At 40.0% G+C, this 23304-nt stretch overlaps 1 protein-coding gene across 1 annotated transcript in view; it reads left to right on the top strand.

Annotated features, from left to right (window-relative positions):
* LGR5 (leucine rich repeat containing G protein-coupled receptor 5) overlaps positions 1-12462 on the top strand; it is a gene marked incomplete at both ends in the record, with an annotated part of 88702 nt that extends 76240 nt beyond the window's left edge. The window contains 7 exons of the mRNA XM_082072199.1: positions 572-637; positions 850-921; positions 2084-2155; positions 3952-4077; positions 8356-8501; positions 9503-9586; positions 11372-12462. Of these exons, the coding sequence (XP_081928325.1) occupies positions 572-637; positions 850-921; positions 2084-2155; positions 3952-4077; positions 8356-8501; positions 9503-9586; positions 11372-12462 (1657 nt within the window). The remainder of the gene's footprint in view (positions 1-571; positions 638-849; positions 922-2083; positions 2156-3951; positions 4078-8355; positions 8502-9502; positions 9587-11371) is intronic.
* Positions 12463-23304: the final 10842 nt, after the last annotated feature.

The raw sequence follows: 23304 nt of genomic DNA, 5'->3' as shown, positions 1-23304 counted from the left end.
TTAGTTCCAATATTTTTTTAACCACTTCCCTCAGCTATAAGATATAACAGTCTAAGGATCAGAGGCGATAGTGCTTAATTAAAAAAGCAGAATGGAAAGCTGATTACAGTCCCTTGTGATTTTTACCAAAAAATACAGGATCTTCTCTGAAAACATATGAGTATGTATATTTAGCAGATTATTTAATGGTTTAAGTGTTTGTCAGAATTTAGACATGATGAATACGAAGTCTGTGATGTAAATCCAATATTCTCTCTGAGCAGATGGCCAATATTGTTACTGTAAAACACTCAGCAGAAGTCTACACTTCTGCAGGAAATCTACAGACAATGCAAGGAATTTGCAAACATAGGATGTGGAGTTAATGCATCTTGCCTTTTCTCCTCCTCTCTTCTCCTCAGTTAGAAATCAAAATCTGACAGATGAGAGATGATAAGTGAGTCTGCACATTTCTGTTCTTCTGTGAGTGTAGCGAAAAACAATTTATTTTAAATTGGGCGTGAAAGTAGACAATGAAAGTTCCTTTGGTTTTAACATTACTTTGATGCTGGTATTTCCTTGTGTATTACAGGGATCTGTCTTATAACTTACTGGAAGGTTTACCCTGTTTTACAGCCTGTAAAAAGCTCCAAAAAATGTAAGTGTCAAACTACCCTAAAAAGCCTAAAAAGAAGCATCTGTATACAAATGTGTTTGAACATCATTAAGTTGGTTATTGCTGGCTGATTTGACATATCCCAAATACATACCCTTAAATTATGTTGAAATGGATCATAAACACAATCTAAAACACCCCGAAGTATCCTCCAAGTGCCTTTGAAACTGAGGAGATTCTTATTGCTGTTTCAGTGACTTGCACCACAATGAAATCAGTGAAATCAAAGCGGACACATTTCGGCAGCTGGCTGCTCTTCGGTCTCTGTGAGTACAGCCCTAACAGCCTTTCACCCAGGTTCTCAAGAGCATGTGGTATATACTGTCTGCTCGCTATATGCCCCCAAACATCCTTGTTTCTGTTTTTCCTAACCTTGATCTTTCAACCATTAGGTCGTAACTGTGAAAGCAGAACAAAAACTGAGAAGTTTAGGATATGCAGCAATGAATTCAAAGATTTAGACTTATAGCTATAAAATCTATTACTTCTAGATGTTTCTGATGCATGTGGAGAGAGATAATGGGCCAAGCCTGGTATCTGTTGGCAGGTTCATGTAATCATTAGCTCTGTGAAGAATAAAACAGAACCCAAGGGAATGGCAGAAGATGTGCCAACAGAGGTTTAGGTTGGACATTAGGAAAAGGTTCTTCACCCAGAGGGTGTTGGAGCACTGGACCAGGCTCCCCAGGGAGGTGTCACGGCCCCAAGCCTGGCAGTGTCCAAGAAGAGACTGGACAAGCCCTCAGACACATCGTGTGAACTGTGGGATTGTCATATGCAGGGACAGGAGCTGGACTCAATGATCCTTGTGGGTCCCTTCCAACTCAGGACATTCTATGATTCTAAAATCTTATTACAGAAAACAATGTCTTAAGAAACTGAGCCAAATCGTGTGTGGGTTTCTAGTTTTCACACTAATGCACATGCTACCAGAGTAATTTTGTGGAGAAATTACTCATGGTTGTAAGTTTTTGCAGTATCGAACCCATCCATTTTTTAAGAGTTGCTTTCAATCTTTTTGATTTTTCAGGGCCAGTGAAGACTAAGATTAGGAAGTTAAGCTTATTGACAATGGATTTGCTGTTCTTAGTCACATCATGAGGACTTCTTAGAAGCAGTCTGTATACCCCACCCTTCTTTCTGCTGCCTTAGCAAGCTGTGAAGCAGACTGAACATAACTGCCTTAGACTGTAGAAGGCATTAAGATGTTTTAAGAAAGTTGTCAGGTTAATAGCTAACATGATTAACTGACTAACATATAATGATTTAAAATTGAAAAAAGATTTTACATTATGAGTTATGCAGAAACTTATTGAAATATTTGCATGTAATTAATACCTTTTTTATATTTAGGCCTCCTAATCAAGTGTATGAAAACTTCCATATTCACTCAGTGGGTATGTAATTTTCCACTCACTTTTCTTGTAGGGATTTAGCTTGGAACAAAATTAAAATTATTCACCCCAATGCCTTCTCCTCTTTACCATCTCTGATCAAACTGTAAGTATTTATATATATTTTACATTCAAATTTTCACATTTTTCTTGCAAAAGCATAAACATATTTAGTAACTTTGTGCCCCAGCAGAACTTGAGGCTTTCTCTATTCTAATCTTCTTCTGGTCTGTTGAATCCTTATCTAAATGTCTGCTTTCTTGTACTTCACCAGTTCCCATAGGTATTATGGCAAAGCTCCATATAACACTGTAATCAGAGTGATTTGGGGTCCATGAAGCACATCAGTGTATCTGCCTGTCTTCATTCAGTTTGTTAGCAGTTTAGTCTCTTCTAGCAATGGGGAATATTTCTTGTTAGTAGTGTTTCAGGACTAAGGAACTGGATTAAAAATTAAGTAAGAAAAATTTTCCAGTATGGGTCTTTATTTCATCATTCCTCATTTGATGGAATAGTTTTTCTTGTTTAGCAAATTCAGTCAGAGTAGTTAGTGGTCAAAACATCAGAGGCCTATTTTGCAGGCCATTTTCACAAGCACTTCTCAGTCCTTACTAACTTTTTCCTACTTCCCACTGTCACTGTAGTGCCTCGTTGCTCACAGATAACCCAGTAGCTACTGGGAAACCTAAATTTGGAAAGGGGTATTCATTTCTGTCGATGCGCAAAGCCTCCCCTCTGCACTGAACAAGGTCCATAAAGACAATATTGTCTATGACATCCCTTCTGGGGCCTTCCTCAGAGCTTTCCTACTTTGTGAGGTGAGCAATGAATTGTAGCTTTGGTCAGTATCATAGAACAACCAGAGGGGGTTAAAGAAAAAAGCCCTATAGCACACACAGAGTGACAAAGTGTACTGGTGTTTCCTGAAATGCCAGTTTCTAACCATGGTCTAACTAAAGTCAGGGGGCATTCTTACCATTGCAGTAGGACCAGAATTTCATCTTTGGTATTTAAATATGCTGTGAGCAAGAGGACACACACTAAACCAGATAGGTCGAAGACCAGTCCATCAACATATCTTATCTTATGTCTAGCCTTTAGATTTCAGTAGCTAGTCCAAGAGACAGAAACTTTGCTGTTCAGCCTAGGGCATAAAAGCACTTCAGCAGCATCACACTCTACTTCTTCCTCCTTGACTGTTGGCCTTCTTAAGTAATGCAGCATAGATAATTGTGAAGAGGACTGAAAAGGCTCATAGAATAGATGGGAGAGGGAGAAATAGAGAACAGAATACTTCTGGACTTCCCTCTCTTTGATTGCTTTATCATATCTCCTTCATCCGCTGTCACTTTTTCATTTACCTGGTTTGCTTTCCCCAAGTTACGTATCCATGTTCATCTGCACTGTCTTCCCTGAGCTCTTCAGACAAACCTCGGCTTAGAACTGTCACCTCCATCTGCTCCAGCATAGACCTGTCCTAACCTGAAACACACATCTTCCCCGTATCCCTGACCTACTCCCTCTGCAGCTTTCAGGGCAGCCGTGCCCTCTAGCATCCCACTGAACCTTTTAAACTCTGGGAAGCTGTGCGGGTACTGGCTCTCTTTAATTCAAACAATCTAATGAGCAAATTTTAAATTCATTTGCTAGTCTCAAAACTGGCATTATGAATATTTGGAGTGAAAATTTGTCTAGATGCTACTGTTAGCTTTCTGCTAGACACATAGGTGCGTACTCCCGAGTGGTGCTGCAACTTTGCTCTGCTGACTGGGGCCTCTTTTTAATGCTGTAATTGTTGATTGAGTTAGGAAAGTCTAACCTGTTTTTCCAACATGACACTTCTAGGGCTGAAGAAAAAAAAAATGAAAACCCATAAGCTGATTTTTATTTGCTGTTATGCAGGGATGTGTCATCCAACCTTTTGTCCTCTTTTCCTGTGATGGGGCTACATGGTTTAACTCATTTAAAATTAACAGGAAATCGTGCCCTACAAAGTTTGATATCGTCTGAAAATTTTCCAGAACTCAAGTGAGTATATCATTAAAACTAATAAGCCACATTCGTGTTCATGTGCAATGGAAGGTGTGTCAGTGTGTAATGCATGTTACTTCGTATTGTGAGTCTTTGATCTGTGCTGTTAAAACTAAAGCAAATATGATAAAAATGATAGACTTCTTTTATTATGCTCACTTTTAACTGAAGAAACTATGAAGGGTTTTGAAATATTAACCCCAGTACTTGCTTAATACAAGCCACATCTGCTTCCTGGTGATATGTTTCAAAAGCTGTTAAAACAATATTGCTAGCAGCTTAGTGATATGTCCTTATGCTGGACTGTGCTTACAGACCTTTCATTATGTTTAATGAGAGCAGAGCAAATACCAAGGGAAGAATACACTCCTGAAGTTCCAGAATATTTGACCTCTTTTGTTTGAACATGTTTTTTTTCTGTAGTCTTTTGATTAAGATTCGGATAATACTTTGCCGTTATTACTAAAACATTCTGATGCTAGTCATTTTCTACTGGATGCTCAGGAAGGAAATGTTCTCTAGAGATCATTTGCAGCTTTGCCAGTCACTAGATGACCACAGAGAAATCATATTAAAGAAAGCTTTGCCTCTGACTTCAGCATATTTGGGAGTGTCCCCTAACTCTCCCTTGATTTTTATATTTCAATTAGAGGATGCCAAGTGCAACAAATATTTTTCCATGTTTTACTGTAAAAGGTTCGATATAATAAAATCGGAGACCTTGAGATGGGTCTCAGAGGTCCAGAAACAAGTGCCGTAAGAAATCATGAATGGTTGAGGCTGAGCTTCTGCCACAGTTCTTCTTCTCTCACTGACTTTGCGCACATGGTGAGGCACGTGACAATTCTAAAATACCTGAAGATTCTTTAAGGGAATGTAAACACAATAAAATTGATTTTTTTCAACTTAGCAAATATATTCCAATGCATATACCATGGCCTAGAGGCACAAGAGGTACTGCAATAGTCTTACAATAATCCAGTATTCAATTGAATTATGTACATCTATGATTTTTAAATTCTTTTATTGAAATTATACTCTATATGATTTTCCCCCAGTAAAATTACGTACATTTCTCAAATGCAACTGCAGTGTATTTATTCTGGATAAGTATTTAACAAAGGTGTGTCAGATAGTAGCTTAAGTCTTTAAAAAGAGCATAAAAAGTATGACTAATATATCTATAGTTGATTAACATCTGTAAGAACAAATTATATCTAGTCAGTAGAGAATGAGGTAAAATCCTGACCTGCAGTCTGTGGACTTTCACCATAAATCAAAATGAGGTCAGGACTTCACACAGGATCATTGCACAGACAATGAATGAGGGACCAAGCTTGAAAGGAGATGTAAAACAAAATGAAATTTCACCCTTTGTAATTGTTGGAACTAGACACTGGTTGCAACATTAAAGGCAAATTCCTATGTAAAAGCTTCCTGCTCATCTAAATGGGTCATTGCCTGGACGCCTTCCTGTGTAACCTCATCTAGGTGTTCCTGCTCCGGTGAGGGGATTGGACTAGATGATCTTTTGAGGTCCCTTCCAATCCCTAACATTCTGTGATTCTGTGATTGCTGTTCAATACACAGACACACCAAAGATCTCAGCATCCTCTGCCCCACCTTCAGCAATGGCACGAGAACTCTCAACAGAGCCGGGCCCAGCCCGCTATGGCAAGCTCTGAGGAAGTGAAGTCAGGCTGCCAGCACCTCCTTCCATCTTTATCTGGTGCTTTTATTCAGCACTCTAAACAACTCCATCATTCGCTCCATCCATCGTCACTGTGCCTTCCCAGTCACCATCAGCCCCACACCTTTGCGAGGCAGAAAACGACCTTGTGTTCTCTGCTGCTTAAGCTAAAAGCAGAAAAAAGAGGCATGCCTTGCTGCAGGAAAAAAATTATCGAGGATACAGATATCATCAGTAAGATAAGCAGTATATAAAAATAAATTTAGTCAATATTTCTAAAAGAGTTTAATTTTACGAAGTCCAAATCTAATCACCCACATCAAATAAGCACCAGCCATAAAAAGGACTGCTTCCAGCACTGTATGGCCGAGAGCTGCTTCTTTTTTTGTCCTCTGTGTTCTGGGTCCCAGTCATTCTGTGCAATTACGCTTTACACACAGATTCAGAAGCGTTTGCCATTTTGAGGCCTATATGTATATCCTAGAAACCCAGGGGAAAACAAATATGTTCAGGTTTAACAGAGGGTGCTAGAAAGACCTACAGGGAGAATAAGAAATGGGAGTTTTGCTCTTTAACTGGAGATAATTTAAAACTGGGGGGAGGGGGAGCAGGGGTGTTTTTCTACTTCATCAAAACAGCCGACCAGTACAATGTGAGAGGTCCACATTTCCAGTGTATGACAGGCAAGCAGGCTGGTAGAAGCCCAACAGCATGTGGAAATCTGTCATTATTAAGCACATAGAGCTGTTTCAATAACCAGAGAATACACTTCTGTTAGTCCCTTGAGCCTAAAATATCCACTAGCTGTTCATTTCCACAGCTGTATCAATGCCTTCCAAAAGGTATAAAGCCACAAGACACAGTGATCACCTCTCAAAACTGTCAGTGTTTCTTTTGATAATTTGTTGTTGTTGTTTGTGGGGATTTTGTCAGAAAAAGGGGAATTTCTAATTGGGGATTGGTATTGTTTTTAGCCCGGGCAACTGGCTATGGGTTAGTATAGAAATCTATGGGTTTAATAATAGCTTATTTAAGAAGGGCTTCTGGGAAATGTGCTCAAAAATGCTTAATTGAGATAATCTCCTTATTTTAAAAGATGTCATGCACACAAATGAGTTAGAAATTAAATATTTAAAGCTGCTGGCATTAGGTTGCTTGATAGTTAGGTCTTAGTTATCTTGAATTTTTATTGGAGCACCTTGAAAATACCTTATGTAGCTTTTTGTATTGGATACAAGGGTACAGATTGTTATTGCTAATTCCCAGCAGAAATGTAAGTATATAGAATCTAAATTCCCCAAAATGAAGTAATGTAAAAATCACCTTAGAGCTTAGGGCTCTATTTCTTCCCCTTTGTACCAAGCTTTTTGGCTGATGCACAAGTTTAAGTCCTATTGGCACTGGGCCTGATTCAGACTGATTTATTGCAGATTTCCCAGGGGGTTAGAGGTTGCTTGGAATGCTCATTATGTTAATTTACATGAATAACCTGTTGAAAGTAATCTTATAGGAGGATCTAGTTCTATTTTATTCCTTTTAAGTTAAGTCAGAATAACTTCTAAACATGTCTTTAATTTTTTGGTTTATTAGGCTTTTGGAATTAAGGTGAGTTGTTAGGTTTCACTATGTACTATTGGCAAACTGTGCAAATTAAATATCTCTAACTAAATGTAAGGAGTAGAAGAAGTAGAGTACAGACTTGAATATATAAAGTTCTTCCATGCTACCCCAGAATTTGCACATCCCCAGGGGAATTAAATTCAAAGCATACTGGAAATGAGCAATTTTCTGACAAAAGAAATCCCCCAGACCATTGAAACTCACTGACCTATACTCAGTTTTGTGATAGGAACACCAATAAGGTTAAAAGAGTTTGGAATGAACATCCAGTGTCTTCCAATGACCATGCTCATTTCTAAGACCATTAATAAAGTAAAACCTTTTCCTCAGTGACATCTGTTTTTACACAAGGTGCCTTTCTAATTCATTCACCTTGTGGTTTAGAACACTCCTTTCTTGATCTGTGCACAAAAGACAATCTCCTTTCACCATCTTTCTGTGAAAAGAGTTGGATGTAGAAAGAGGTGAATAAAGTTTGAATTTCAAAAGATCTCATTCTCCCCCAAGTGGAGAAATTCCATCTGGGAAGCGAGGTTTTGGATTTGCCTGTTAGGCAGATAGATGCAGTTGTGATCTTTGGATCTGATTTTTTAAAATAAACCATTAAGAAAGTAACATAGAGAAACCATTGTGTTACAGTGTAAAAACATTCAAAATCATAAAATAGAAATACAGATCTTAAGAGTAATATCCACTCAAGAGCAAGGCACATATCTCCCACTTTCATATCTCCCATGAAAATGCACAAGAAAACTTCATTGTGCCTTTACTAAAATTGGCCTAGAAATCACCTGCATTTCTGATATAGAATTTTATTTGAGTCCTCATTTTGTCTTATCATGACTGATTTTTACCCATAGGTATTTTTGCTTTCGGTCATGGTTATTTAAACAAGTTGCTTTTTGCTAGCAGTACAGTCTAGTAACTCTGGTGCTAAACCAGTCTCATGTCATGCTTCTTTACAGGGTTATGGAAATGCCTTATGCCTATCAGTGCTGTGCCTTTGGAGCTTGTGAGAGCCACTACAAAATCTCCAGCCAATGGAACAAAGACGAGAATAGCAGCATTGACGATTTTCACAGGAAGGATGCTGGGTTGTTACAAATCCAAGGTAATCGTCATCTTTGGCTTTTAAATCGACCTGAAGGCTGTGAGCAGCCTGTGATGTTAAAGAAATCCAACACTTTTTTACAGTCACAGAGGCAGCCTCTCCCTCTCTCTTGCCCGATAATATGTTCTTCAAGCATTCCTGTGCTTAGCAAACTCATTTTTTCAGGTCTGCCTTTCAAAAATCTCACTCGCTCATCTTTCTGTCCAAATAATAACTATAATAATGTGGGAAGTGAAATCTTCCCTTTACGTGAGAGACCAGGAAGTGGTGCTGGTATGTAATCCCATACAGGAGCAGGCCAGCAAAGATCTAGTTTCTTGCCAGCCTTGGAAGGAGCAACACATCCTTGGCTCTCCTGCTGCTCATGTGCTTCAGGATGAATCACAGAGCTTATGTAGCTACTTTGCCATAGCTGCCAATATTTTTTCCCAGCACATCCTGGGTACCAGACAGTGAAACTAATCCCCAGGACAGAAAACTACTGTATTTTTCTTCCCCTTTGGCAAAAGGTCTTTTACTTGACCTGTTACTTGTTACATAGGTGCACCCATACGTGTTGTACCATCCTCCTGCTTTTTGTTCTATCTCCGCTTTTGCAAACCAGTAAATCTCAGGGCCAGCCCCAGCAAAAACAGAGCCAAGAATATGTGGTAGAGCAACGACACAAGAAACAGGGAAAAACTTAGGTTAATTCTTAGTAGTCTGTCACAACAGCAGAATTCATGGTTTATACTGCTTCCTAGGCAGTTGTCACTGCAAATTAGGTAATAGAGAATGTACCTGTAAGTTATTATCTTCAGAGAAGTGATGGTGCCAACTTTTTAAATAATACTGAGTACAGTAATTCAAAACCAAGCAGGCATATGTCTGCTTCTGCTCACAGTTTGGCAGGCAAAAGGACAAGACCAGGCCTTAAATACCATGGACACCTTTGCAATTTGTACTAAAAGAAGTTTTTCTGAAAACTGTAGTATCAAATCTGGGTGTTTTTTCCCCCACAGATGAGCGTGACTTTGAAGATTTTTTTCTTGACTTTGAAGAAGATTTGAAAGCTCATCATTCAGTGCAATGCTCACCTTCTCCAGGTATGAAACAGCCAGACAGATAGGAATCCAAGCACAGTATTACTAGATATTCTAGGTGAAGAACAAACTCTGAATCTCATACTAGGACAGTAATGTGATGTTTTGCAACAGTTTGATGAGATTAATACAAATGCATTGCACAATAATGTAAAATTTTGCATTGACGTCCAGAAAACTATTCAGCCACTAAATTAATATATGAATGTAACAAAAGTTTTACCCAGTCCTCAATCAGATCCTCACTCTGGGACCCTTTTCACAGGAGCTGATCCCCTTATCAAGGGAATGAGAGAGCAAAGACTCTGTTCTACCAAGACATAGATGACAAAAGGCAGCAGAAACTTTGCTCGCTCAGTCATTTGCAAAGATAAAGTAATTCTTCTGAACTTCACTGAGTTTTCTTGTGCTTGAACTTCTTGAACAACACGCAGTTTAGTTCAATGTCTAAGAAATACCAAACACTACTGTATCCATGTACACGGTCGGTCACAAAAGGACCCCCAGCACTTGCATTTTCGTTACAGAATAGTGCATCCCAGCTTCGCAATGTGGCAGAAAGGAAAAAGAAATACATTGATAGAAATGCAAACCTACAGGCCAGTGATTTGTGTGAAAGTTTCCCTTAAGGCAAGGAGAGAAACGCGTCTTTGGAAGGATGCTTCTGGCTTTAACAGCCATGATCATAAGTTTTGCTTGCTTGATTCAGGAAACATTTTCTCTAGCAATTCTTTCATTGTGAAACACGAACAAAAAACCCCAAGTGACAACCAGGACTTTAGTATATATTACAAGCCAAGATTCTTGTCTGTAACACCAAATAATAATAATTTTTTTAAAGTTACGTAAAGGGGAATAGAAAAGGCAGAAAGCCAAATAATTTAGAACCGTTTGACCATCACATATTCTCCTATGGCCTAAATATAACTACTGAGTTCACAAAAACATTGCTATCTTCAAGATAAGTTATCATCAGACCCAAGAGAAAATTTAACTTCTATGTTGATCTTTCAAATGGTATCTTAGAAAAACTTGCAAACTGACACTGTAAATGCTTATGCCTACTTGATGGCAACAGCTGTAGTCGTGTGGAGCACATTTTAGCTGCAGCGTTTATGTCTTCATGGAGAAGCACAGGCCACTGTGGAGGACTTGCTTTGAGAAAGCATAGCTGGCCCTCAGCCACACAGGATATGCACCTCAGTTCTATGGAAATACACAGCAGCTTCACTCGTAATGACCTGACTTCAGCCACAGGTCATCAGAAGTGCCTCCAAAAAGGCAGCACTTCCAAATGGAAAGACAGCCTCAATTTTCTTCGTCTGTGTAATGACAGGTTATAAGGCAGCCAAAGTGCATCTGTCCTTACCCATTACATCACACTTCACCAGGACTCATTAGCAACCTGTCCTAGTTTAGTAAGAAGTATCTTTTCCAGTTTTTTTTTTTCACTCACTGACAAACATCACAGTATTTCTTGAAACTATAGGCTTGACATTCACATTGCACTTTAACTGCTGGGCACAAAAACAGACCCTTAGACTGTTCAAGTTGAAGGAAACTTGAAGGACTCCTGTTCACCAGTAATGCAATATGCATTTAGCAGCACGTTGTCAAGGTCTTGGCTTCAAAGGAAAAGCAAATTTCCAGCCTTCCCTTTGGTTTGAAATTCACTGCTTGGCTGTGCTAAGAACCTGCAAGAAGCGTGAAATTTAATGTCTTAGAAAACACAAAACTATTTTTTAGTTTACATGGGTTTCCCTTGCCCTTTTTGTTTTCTCGTTTCAGGTCCCTTCAAACCATGTGACCATCTATTTGGTAGCTGGCTGATCAGAATTGGCGTGTGGACCATAGTGTGTCTGACCTTCATTTGCAATGCACTGGTGTCTGCTACAGTTTTCAGACCTCCATTGTATATGTCCTCCATAAAACTTTTGATCGGTTTAATAGCTGTTGTAAACGCCTTAATGGGTCTGGCCAGTGGAGTACTGGCTAGTGTAGATGCATCAACTTTCGGTAGCTTTGCTCAGTATGGAGCACAGTGGGAAAGTGGAATTGGTTGCCAAATAACTGGCCTTCTCTCCATTTTTGCTTCAGAGGCTTCCATTTTCCTCCTTACCCTAGCCGCGCTTGAACGTGCGTTCTCTGTAAAGCACGCTACAAAGTTTGAAACAAAATCCTCCATTGCTGGTGTAAAAATTGCCATTTTCTTTTGCTTTATGTTGGCAGTAATCATTGCGGTGATACCGCTCCTCACTGGGAGTGAATATGGGGTTTCTCCCCTTTGTTTACCACTACCATTTGGAGAACCCACTGCTGTGGGCTACATGGTAGCACTGGTATTGCTGAACTCCCTTTGTTTTCTAGTAATGACTATTGCTTATACTAAGCTCTACTGTAGTTTAGAGAAGGGAGAACTAGACAACATTTGGGATTGCTCTATGGTCAAACATATAGCCTTGCTACTTTTTACTAATTGCATTCTTTATTGCCCTGTGGCCTTCTTATCTTTTTCGTCCTTACTAAACCTCACTTTTATCAGCCCAGAAGTCATTAAATCAATACTGCTAGTGATTGTCCCGCTGCCTGCATGTCTAAACCCACTCCTTTATATCCTTTTCAATCCACACTTTAAGGAGGACTTGGGAAGTCTGCGAAAGCAAACTTTGTTGTGGAGGAGATCAAAACACACTAGTCTGATCTCTGTGAATTCAGAAGACATAGAAAAACAATCTTGTGACTCGACACAAGCATTGGTAACCTTCACAAGTGCCAGCATATCATATGATATGCCTACCAGCAATTCACTAATGCCATCATCTTACCAAATGACAGAGAGCTGCAATCTGTCATCAGTTCCATTTGTTCCATGTCGCTAGTTTCGGTGGCAGTACAGGAAATATCTGTGTTTACAAAATTTTTAATGCCGAAAGTAAGTACGTGTGTGTGCACACAAGCTAGAGAGTGCCTCTGAATTCTTGTTACACACATCAGAAAACAGACAATGACAAAACTTGCAGCAGGCTGAAAATCCAATACTTGAGCCTTCTCAGCCTGCTTCTGAAACGCTGAGATGAAGAGAGAAACTGAAAGCTGCTGCAGTTTGTGCAACTGTATCAGCTATTCTCTTTTAAAGTAGCACTACTCAGAAAGGGCATCAGTTAGTCAAGAGCAAAAAAGTACATTACATTGGTAAGCTTTTTTTTTTTCAAAGCATCACCTGATACAGTTTGTTTTCAGGGGTTGGGGTTTTTCTTCCTGTTTATTGTAATTTGGTTTTAATAATAGTTTTTCAGTGCCATGGTTGTTTTCATATGAATCTGTGCATGGCCCTCATTCAGCAAGGTATCTCAGTGGAAGAGTAGTCTTGTTCAAGTCCTAAAGGTTTCACCAAGTAGACTTCGATGAAGTTTCATGTTCGATAAAGCTGATTTAATAGATTAACTGGCACTGGGCTTGGTTTTTGGAAGTCATCTGACTTGACAAAGCATTTTAAATTGTCAGCTAAACCTACAAAATTAACATGGTGTGAAAGAGGTTAATCAAGATGCTGTTAAGTGCTTAAAGTGTAAATGTAAGTGGCAAGCCATTGTCACATGGGTATTTTTCTAGTGAGGTTCTGGACAGTTTGGTCCTAAATTGCTACCATGCCAGTGAAATTACTCCCAGAATTGCTGCTGATGAAAGTGGCACATGACTCATAGAATTTGAGGGTGGAAAACGCTACATAGAAAGTCATCAATACAAAAAGACTGGCATGCCGAGAGCAATTAAAGGACACCAAAGGCACTCACGTAGAAACATTAAGGTAATTTGTCTAGGAACAAAACCTGTAGTCCTGCTTATGGCATAGTATCTATCCTGTGAAAAAAAAAAGTGTTTCTAGTTCATGGTCACAAGTCAGTTAAAGATTTAGAGGTCACTGTGTCCTTTTGGCTAATGATAGCCAATATTGGATAGCCAATATCCTCAGCCAAGGCAATATCAAGTAAGAGTGAAGAGGCTGTATGATCTGTGTTCTTAGCACTGATGCAAGCACTACTGGGATATTTCAAGCAGTTCTTGCATTCGTATGCTGTAAAGAACATTGTGAAATTGAAAATGATATGAGTATCATAAATTTAAAACAGCTTAAGAAAGAAGTAATTTGATCACAGTTTTTAAGTAGCTACTTCTGGGAAACAGAATTTTGAGAGCAGACAACTACTCAGTCAAGAGAAGAGGAATCTGGTAAGATCAACTGGAAGTTGACATTAGGGATATGCAGCATAGAAATAAAGGTGCAAATTGTTGGCAGTGAGGGTCATCAGCTTGTGGAGCTCTCTGTCACCAAGAATCTCTACATTCAAATTGGGTATATTGCCAAAAAAGGTATTGGAGCAGCTATTGGAATTCATGGAATTCATTTAGTTTAGGAAAAGATTAACACAGAAGTTCCTCTCTGTCTTTAAATCTGTTAATAGCTTGCTGAATCAAGGCGGGTATGTTTACACAACTGAAGCATCCCAGTTAGAGAGGAAAGACTTCAGGCCTTTGCCAAGTCTACTGTCAAAATATCTCAGACAACAGAGCCACCTTCACTTGCCTAGAATGAGTCTCTTACCTTGGCCAAACCATCACAGGATATGCCAGTATTCTCCTCTTGGAGCTGGCACCTTTTGTTCAAGTGAGCTGATCATTTAAGACACAAAAGTGCAGAAATGTACTTTTTGTTATTGTTAAAATAACTCCCTGAGGAGTAACATTTAATAGCCCAGGACACACTGCTCAGTTAATGGCCACTCAACCTCCAGGTGAATGAGACTAATTTTTTAACATTACCAAGGTTAGGCTAGCCCAGTAATTAAGGTAATCAGTTACAGATGATCTCTGTTGTTCATCTGTTACTGTATATAAAACTTCCTGGAACTCAAGGGACAGATTTTCACAATGAAGAATTTGTTGCCAACAATAGATATGCCTTGATTTTCTTGTCCATTCGCACTGGCATATTTTTAGTTTTGCAGTTACAGATGCCATCAGTTGACTTTGGCTGGCACGTTCTTCCTTCAGGAAAAAAAATCAACCAATGCCGAAATTATGTATGATAAAGTCATCTGAGTACTTATCTTAATCCTTTATCTCTTGTGGCTTTTGAAGCAGTGCAGCATACAGCTGGAGAACGATGCCTGAAACCACTTTGGATTAAACAGAGGATCAGTCAGCCATTGCACAATACCTATTACCATGTTTACTTAGCTTTAATTTAACTGGGGTCCATCTGTGCTGCACTGCTTAATGTCAGTGAAATTCCTTTCAGCTCGCTATATTTAAGAAGTTTGTAAAGTGATTTGAGAAGCAAAATAATGTTATAAATGTAAAGACTAGTTAAAGAAAGCTTCTTTTATCAGAACTTTTTTAGCTTGCAGAAAGTCCTAAGGGCTTGTGTCTTATTTTTATAAGCATGTTTGAAATATTTTGATCAGATATTTTAAACTTGAAATTGTTAAAATTCATTTAATAGATTTTTAAAGTAAAATGTGTAAATATAGAACTGTATTTATTATTACAGTGAAATGCAACCACAGTAAAGGACATGAGATTAAGGCCTGTACAGTTTCATATTGATATTTGCTATATTTTCTGCTCATATATATTACTAAATTCATTATCTGTAAATAATATAATGTAAATGTGTAGTGATTGTAAATAGGTTACATGCTTTCTTTTCTATCAGTGTTCCAAACATACTTAAGTTGTAATAAAATGTGACTACACAGTGAAGAGCATTTAATCAGGACCTAACACCTCACAAAATAGCGTGCATCCTCAATTAATCCTTCCCAAGCTGTTGTAATACTTACACTAACCTCCCCAGATGTCCGAAACTCTTGGCCAAGTACAAATTACAGGTTGTGTGCTCTCATTAGGTGCCCAGGGAGAAAAAATAAAATGAAGAATAGTGTTTCATCTGAAGACAGACTGTCTTTTACCAAAACTTCGCTCGCAGACCCTTACGAACAGATTCTGCTCGCTGTCTGTATCCCGGTGACAACTTCTCACACTTGCCACGTGTGAGACTGGCACCTCCAACCGTGTGACAAGGGCAAGCGGCAGGTCAAGCAATGGATGTGGGTGAGTTGCCAGCAAGCTGCAGAGCACACTGGACCACATGAGAGATGAGGTTCTGCTGCGCTAGGCTGCTGCTTCTGGTGAGACAGCAAATTCTCCCACGTGCTTCCTTATTTTCTCTCCAGTCCCTTATGTGGCTGGCAGAGCGGGTCAGGGGATTACCAAACAGCTGGCAAAGCTCATCTGATGTACAGCAGAGAGGCAATAGCACCATCACATGTGAAATGCAGAGGATGCAGATGCTGAGGGCAAATGAAAGGTGTTGCCCAGAACATGGGACTTGGCAAGAACCAGGTTGTTCAGTCTGCACGGGAAGTTACAGCTCAGTTAAATAGAAGACGGGCAGCATGAGCACAGTCATGTCATCATCTGGGCTTTGAGGAAAAGCAAGACAGGGGATGCAATCCCTTTAGGAACGACTGCAGCACAGTACAGTTGCATGTGTTTGGTTTCTCAGAGATTGTGATTGTAGGTCATTTCTGAAAGAACCTGAAAGAAAGGGGTAAAATACCAATGAAGTAAAAACTCTGAGAAAGCAATCATTTTGTCAGGAATTCACTCCATATAGTAAATAACAAATTTAAAATATTTTTTTAAAAAATGTCCTAGATGCAAATTGATTTTAGCAGGGGGTGTGCAGGTTCTCACCGTAGATAAGGGGGCTAGAGCAGATGGGGTCATTTCTCCATGGGGCCAGTGGAGAAGTAATAATTTTAGTTTCAGACTAATCTTATTCAGGTGGGACAGAACCAGCAGTGAATGGGGATTAGAAAGACATTAATTACGTTTAGGAAGAAAAAAAAAAACAAAGCATGGCATAGATAGCACAGGGAAGTGCATAAGCCAGGGAGCAGAGAGGGCTTCAAGAGACAAAAAGCAAACAGGGGCAGAGTTTGATGAGATATTAAGAAGGGCGGTGGAGTTTTGTGAAAGATGAAGAGCTCAGAGTGGATACAAAAGGATAGAAGCAGTATGATGGCTGAGGAAATTGAAATGTTGAGTAAAGAAGCAGTGAAGATGCTTTCACATGTGTTTATTTGCACCAGACAGCATATGTAATATTAGAGCTGGGAGCCATAAGGGAGAAGAATGAAATTGTGTTATTTGAGGAGGGGGATACTGTGGCTTGAACATGGAAGGGAAAGAGAATAACTGCAAAGGAAGGAAGGACAGGCTGGTTAGTGAAAGCCTTAGTGCAGAAAGGGAAAAAAAAAGAGGCATCAAGGTTATACACCTTGGTACGTGGAAGGAAATTTTTATTTTTGTACCAAATAGTGAGCAGTAGTGCCTGTGGTCACAACATCAGTGTTCCAGGCAATGTGCTATCACACATAAGTACAGGTGACTTCTCCCTTAAAGCACTCATGCCACTGATGCATAGCGTTGTCTGCAATAACAACTGAAGGAGAGTTTCCTGCAGGCTCGTGCAATGGGTTATTTAGGTAGAGCAGACAGAGCACGCCACCCACTTGCTGCTCTGGCACAGCAGATACATCACTGAGTTTTATCTGGGAACTTGGTCCTCAGGGAAGCTGCAGATACCTGAATGGCCAAGGAAAAAAATCTTGTCAGAGATGCAAGTGAAAGCCATAAGGAAAACGGATGACCTGTAATAAAAATGGATGAGGATAAAGGCCAAACCTGAGCAGACACCAGCAGAGAATTACAGAGAATGACACTGCAGGAGAAATGCTGCACCAGCGGGGCATGCGGCTTCAGACCTCGTTCCCAAAATGGGGGAGAACATCCCTGGGTAATCTGGTGGTCATACTTGATCTCGAATTGAGACCAACAACTTGCACAGTCCTTGATGTTGCTCCTGCTCCATGTTTGCTTTCTGCCTTAGTGGCCTACATATACTAGACAGCAAGAAAGATGCTGCCACACAAAATATCAAACTATGTCCTATCATCTATAATAGGAATTTCAACTTTACAGTATCAGGCACCACTTATTTCCTCTGACTGCTGTATGAAAAAATGAAACAAATAATCTCATTATCAGACATTTCTCTGTCATCAGCTTAAGTTGCTATATGAAAGTTAAGGTCTTGCTGAAAAACCTCATTACTCAGCCACTTAAGAAAGGCTCAAATAATTAAAAATGTTTGTGGCAAACTAATGTCTTCCCATGCTTTCTTGAAGGAAGAACAAGTGGAGATGGAAGAGTAAGAACATGAATACAGGAAAGCTAACCATAAAAGATCAGAACTAGGATCACAGCAGTGTTAGAAAATCCTTTCCAGATCCATGAGGGACAGGAGTTGTGCAGATCCTCAGGTGCTGGAGGAGAACATAGCTCTCGAACTCCAGTAGACCTGTACGGCTTCCACCAGCAAAGGATGGACCAACATCTCCACCAACCACAATAAGCACCTCATGTTCTCTTTGAATAACATGCCAACCAAGGGACAAATCTGTCATTCTGCAACAATGTTATTGTTAATAATGTGGGTATTGTTGTATGTTATCTAAGCCTAGGAATTTGATTCAACTCTTTGTCTGTCTTTGCTGGAAGAGAGTCACAGACATGTGAGATTAGAAATTTTAAAGAAAAATGCAAATTTACCTGTGCTAATAAATGAAGTAGAAGGAATTCCATGTGTTATACCTAATGCTTGCAAGCTTACTGGAACAAAAAGACAGTATCAACATCAAAACATCTTGTTCACATAATGAGAATCACAGACTTGTGCTCCAGTGTCTCTGGAGACATAGGAAATTTGAGTATGTTCCCTCCATAAAACAATTTGTTGTGGCATTGTCAAAATTATCTAAGGATCCAATCTCAGTCATAGGAAAAAACAAACATTAAGAATATTCCTCTTGAGAGCTGGCCCACAGCCAGGATTTCTGAAAAACTCAGTCACAGACAAAGAGTCCACTCAAAAATCCCTATTTAATCTTTTCACAGGTGGCAACATTTTCCACTTGTCAAGCAAAAAATATGCTTCATCGACTAGGGAAAAAACTGTCCATCTGTGAATCTAAATACTTCCACTAAGTACTACACATGCATGTACCAAGAGTCTTCTCCAACTGGCCTTGAAAGTCTCAGGACTCCAAAACTAATCTGTGAAGGAAGTTTCAAGCATCTCCTTTTGCATCTGGTGTGATTCTTGATACCTAATCACTGTTTTGACAGGTGTCTGCAGTTATTAATTTGGTTCCATGCATAACAAGAGCTTCTCAGGGCTATCTATAGATGTCACTGTAGTTATTATCAGTATTTCCAGTTTATGAACTGACCTTTTCCTGGAGGAAGGAGCTCTTCTGGCCTTCTAAGAAAAAAAAAAGTGATTGGGGAGATTGTTCTACCAGAAACAGAGGTTTCTTCTCCTGTAGGAAGTACCACAGCCTTCTGTGAAATCCTCCTGGCCCCCTTTTCTGGTTAACTATGAAAATGAACTCCAGGAAGTTTTGTGTAGCCAGGGAATAAATTTGAGGATTTGAAATCAGTCTCGAGTCTGCAATGTTAACAAATGCCTCAGCATTTCTCTCCCTGAACATCGTCATCAGCCAGCAAATGAAAGAGGAGCCAGGATTATTGTTCCAGGGAGGTACATAGAACGGATGATTGATGAGAAGGTGTCTAAACCATGGCAAACCAGCCAAGTGGAAGAGGCAGCCATCAGCATCTTAATTCATGAAGCAGGGAAATAGTTCCCTGACTTAGTCGAGTGCCCTATTATGAATGCAAAGTATGGGGAGTTTTGCTTTATTTGATATATACTTGTCCCAGTACACAGACAGTCTTCCATCTTGTTGGATTTTCCTGGGAGTTGTTTTGGTTTGAGGTTTTTTTTTGGAGGTTTGAACAACTGGCAATATCCTGGAGTTTGTGAGGTTTCAGCATATTCTTCAATACTGAAGTGTAACTGTGTACAAATTTCATACACAGATTTATCTGAGCTGACTATTCCTCAAGGAAACTGGCCTTTGCTTGCCACTAGGGTAGTCACAGTTCTACATTTGCTCTTTTGTTTGGTGATGACATAGAATCACAGGGTCATAAAACTGTTTTGTTCAAAAGAACTTTAAGATCGTTGAGTCCAACCATTAACCTAGCACTACCAAGTCCACCACTAAACCATGTCCCTAAGAACCTCATCTGTGCATCTTTTAAACATCTCCAGGAATGGTGACTCAACCACTTCCCTGGGCAGCCTGTTCCAATGCACGACAACCCTTTCCATGAAGAAATTTTTCCTAATATCCAATCTAAACCTCTCCTGGCACAGCTTGAGGCCATTTCCTCTTGTCCTATCACTTGCTACTTGGGAGAAGAGACCAATCCCCTCCATGCTACAACCTCGTTTCAGGTAGTTGTAGACAGCATAAGGTCTCCCCTCAGCCTCCTTTTCTCCAGGCTAAACAGCCCCAGTTCCCTCAGCTGCTCCTCATCAGACTTGTGCTCCAGACCCCTCACCAGCTTCATTGCCCTTTTCTGAACTCTCTCCAGCACCTCAATGTCTTTCTTGTAGCGAGGGGCCCAAAACTGAACACAGGATTCAAGGTGGGGCCTCACCAGTGCTGAGTACTGTGGCACAATAATTTCCCTAGTGCTGTTGGTCACACTATTCCTGATACAAGCCAGGATGCTGTTGGCCTTTTTGGCCACCTGGGCACACTGCTGGCTCATGTTCAGCTGCTGTCAATCAACAGCCCCAGATCCTTTTCCTCCAGTCAGTTTTCCAGCCACTCTTCCCTGAGCCTGTAGCGCTGCCTGGGGTTGTTGTGACCCAAGTGCAGGACCCAGCACTTGGCCTTGTTGAACCTCATACAACTGGCCTCAGCCCACTGATCCAGCCAGTCCAGATCCATCTGTAGAGCCTTCCCACCCTCCAGCAGATCAACACTCCCACCCAACTTGGTGTTGTCTGCAAACTTACTGAGGGTGCATTTGATCATCAATAAAGTTATGAAACAGAACCGGCCCCAATACTGAGCCCTGGGGAACACCACTGTGTCTGGCAGCTAACAGGGTTTAACTCCATTCACCACATCTTTTGTAGGCAGTTGCCACATTTGCTAGTGTTCAAACAGCTTGAAAGTCTAACATGGACACAAAGCATCTGCTCCTCTGGATACTCAGTACTGTTCAACCTGGTCACCCAAGTGGGCTTCTCAAGGCAGAGGAACGTATCCTATTCTAGAGGGCATGGGAAGCTAGAGACACCAAGCCCTGAGACATTGGGAAAGGATATCTATCTAAGGGACTGTGACATTCTTGCTTCGGAGTAAGGACACAGGATGGAATCAAAGCTAAGAACACCAACCGCAGAGTTTGGCATGCATTCAGTATCACAAAGAAAAAGATTCAATGTGTTTTGTGAGAGAAAAATACAATTTCACCATAGTAGTTGGGCAAGGAGGCAAAGTCAGGACAGACTGGAAACTCTAATATCACCATGGGCCAGAAAGGTTGTACAAATTACCTTAGGGAAATGGAGACTACAGGTCAGACAAATATTATTTTGGTATAGAATTCTTCATAGAACATTTCCCGGCTCCCCAGTCCGAGCCCTCGTGTTGGAGGCTTTTGTCTGTGCGGTGACTGGTGCCAAAACTTTTGCCGCAGGAATTGCCACCTCTGGGACTGGATGCAGCCTCCATTAGCCCTCCTTGCTCCAGGCTTAAAGTACTGCGAGCAGAGCACTTAACGTAAATCGCCCATCTCTAAGACAGCAAACACAGAGAGATTGCACAGATGAGTGGAATTTTGAAGGAACACAAGGAAAGATAACCTTTGAAGAAACTGGAGCAAAAGTATTTTTAAAATCTTATAGTCACCAAGTGCCTCATTCCAAAAAGCAGCAAAGAAAAACGAAAATGGCAGTGGGTAAACTGTGTGTGCACCCATGTGCTGGGCACAGGGGAGGGCGGTACAGTGCCCGTTATTGCAATTGCAAAAGGGGAAAGAAAGATCTCTAGTCTTAAATAAAGACGTGTGTTTATCCACACTATGAGACTGTTTGTGGAGCATCAGTCAAAGAAAGAGGATAATGATACGCAGAAACAAAGCAGTACCACGAAAAACAAAACAAAACACCTTTATACACAGGTCAGTAGGAAACAAAAAACAATAAATCATTGTGTTCTATTGGCTTCATCAAGTGTTAAGTTTTGTGAACTGAAAAACTAGTCTAAATTCAAATACTTTTTTTTCTTCTATTCACTCCACTTAAATAGGAATCAGTGACACTAGTTTGTACAGAACTGAAATACAGGTCAAAGTAAATGACCAGTGTTAATTATTTAGTTCTGTCCTTCAATACTGCTTTTCTGCCCACAAGAACTGTTAGGCCCTCCCTTGAACAAACATTCTCCTTTTACCGTACTCTTGACACTATTCTTCACACAACACTGCTGGTGAACACAGGCCTTTCCAGGTCTTTAAGCAATTTTTCTCTCCTCAGAGGGCTTTACAGTAGTGAGAAATCTATTTCATGAGCCACAGGTGAACTGTTCTCAGTATCGATCTCTCTCTACTTTCATTATTATCTGTGTTAGGAGAGCACTTTGGTCGTGGACCAGCATCCCACTGCTCTAAGCGCTGCATAAATACAAAAGGAAAAAGGCTGCTTGGAAGCTCCCAGAGCTAAACTGTGTCTGAATGCAAGTAAGCATGAAGAGAAAGGGAAAAAATGGGTAAGAAAGCCCACAGGCCTTCCCAGCTTGGAATTCAGAGGCTTTGCAAGAAGCTTCTGCACTTCAGTGGATTTCAGAATGTTTTTATTTCCATACCAAATAGTTCTTTTCACACAATAGAACTTCTCACATTTGTAGGCAGAGAACTACAGCATAGTCCTAAAAACCATTGCTTTATGGTAGAGTGAAGCACTTCTCATCAAATCTGGGACCTCATAAATGATACACTAGGTCTGATTTTTTTTTTTTTTTTTTTTAGAAGGTAAATAAGTGACGAACAATAGAGCCATTGTCCACTAAGTACCATTCTTACACCAAGAGCCTTTCACAATGACAGAAGCATCATAAAAGAGCTTTGATCTACGAAGGATCAAATATCTTTGTTTCCTATTAACATAACTTTCTTTCCCAATGGAGCACAGAGCATTTCTGATAATGGCACTCTATTAGGATAATTAGAAAAAGATTGTTCAGCTCCATTTCCCCCTTAGAGCTCCCTGGCAAATTTCTCCTTTCGTGTCATTCAGATTTTCTACCCCAAATACCTCTGTCATAAGGAAAAAATTTAAAAGTTTCACATTTTATTGGCTCAGAAGTTTAGACTGCCAATGTGATGTTAACCAGCCATTAAAAGATTCTGAAGAAGGACTTAGACTTAAAATTAAGCCATCACCTTTTAAAAACTAATAGGTTTTTATTAATCTGAGAAAGATTTTTGATAACTATGTCATAGATCTTTTAATAAGGTAACAGGAATGTGACCTGGGTTTGTTTGCAAGGGAGGCATGAGAAAGCGTTACAGGAAAAGCTTGTCCCAAGGGGGTGGAGGGTGTAATACAACCAGCAGCAGAGTTCGTACAACAGATGACAGACAAAGGAAGACACTTCCTAAGAGACTATTCCCAGACATCTGATGGGAAACCTTGATTTCTTACTTTGTCTTGCCATTGCCATGCGATA

This window comes from Streptopelia decaocto (genome assembly GCF_964273445.1).
Source record: "Streptopelia decaocto genome assembly, chromosome: 1".
NCBI lineage: Eukaryota > Metazoa > Chordata > Aves > Columbiformes > Columbidae > Streptopelia > Streptopelia decaocto.
This window is presented reverse-complemented; position numbering and strand designations above follow the sequence as displayed.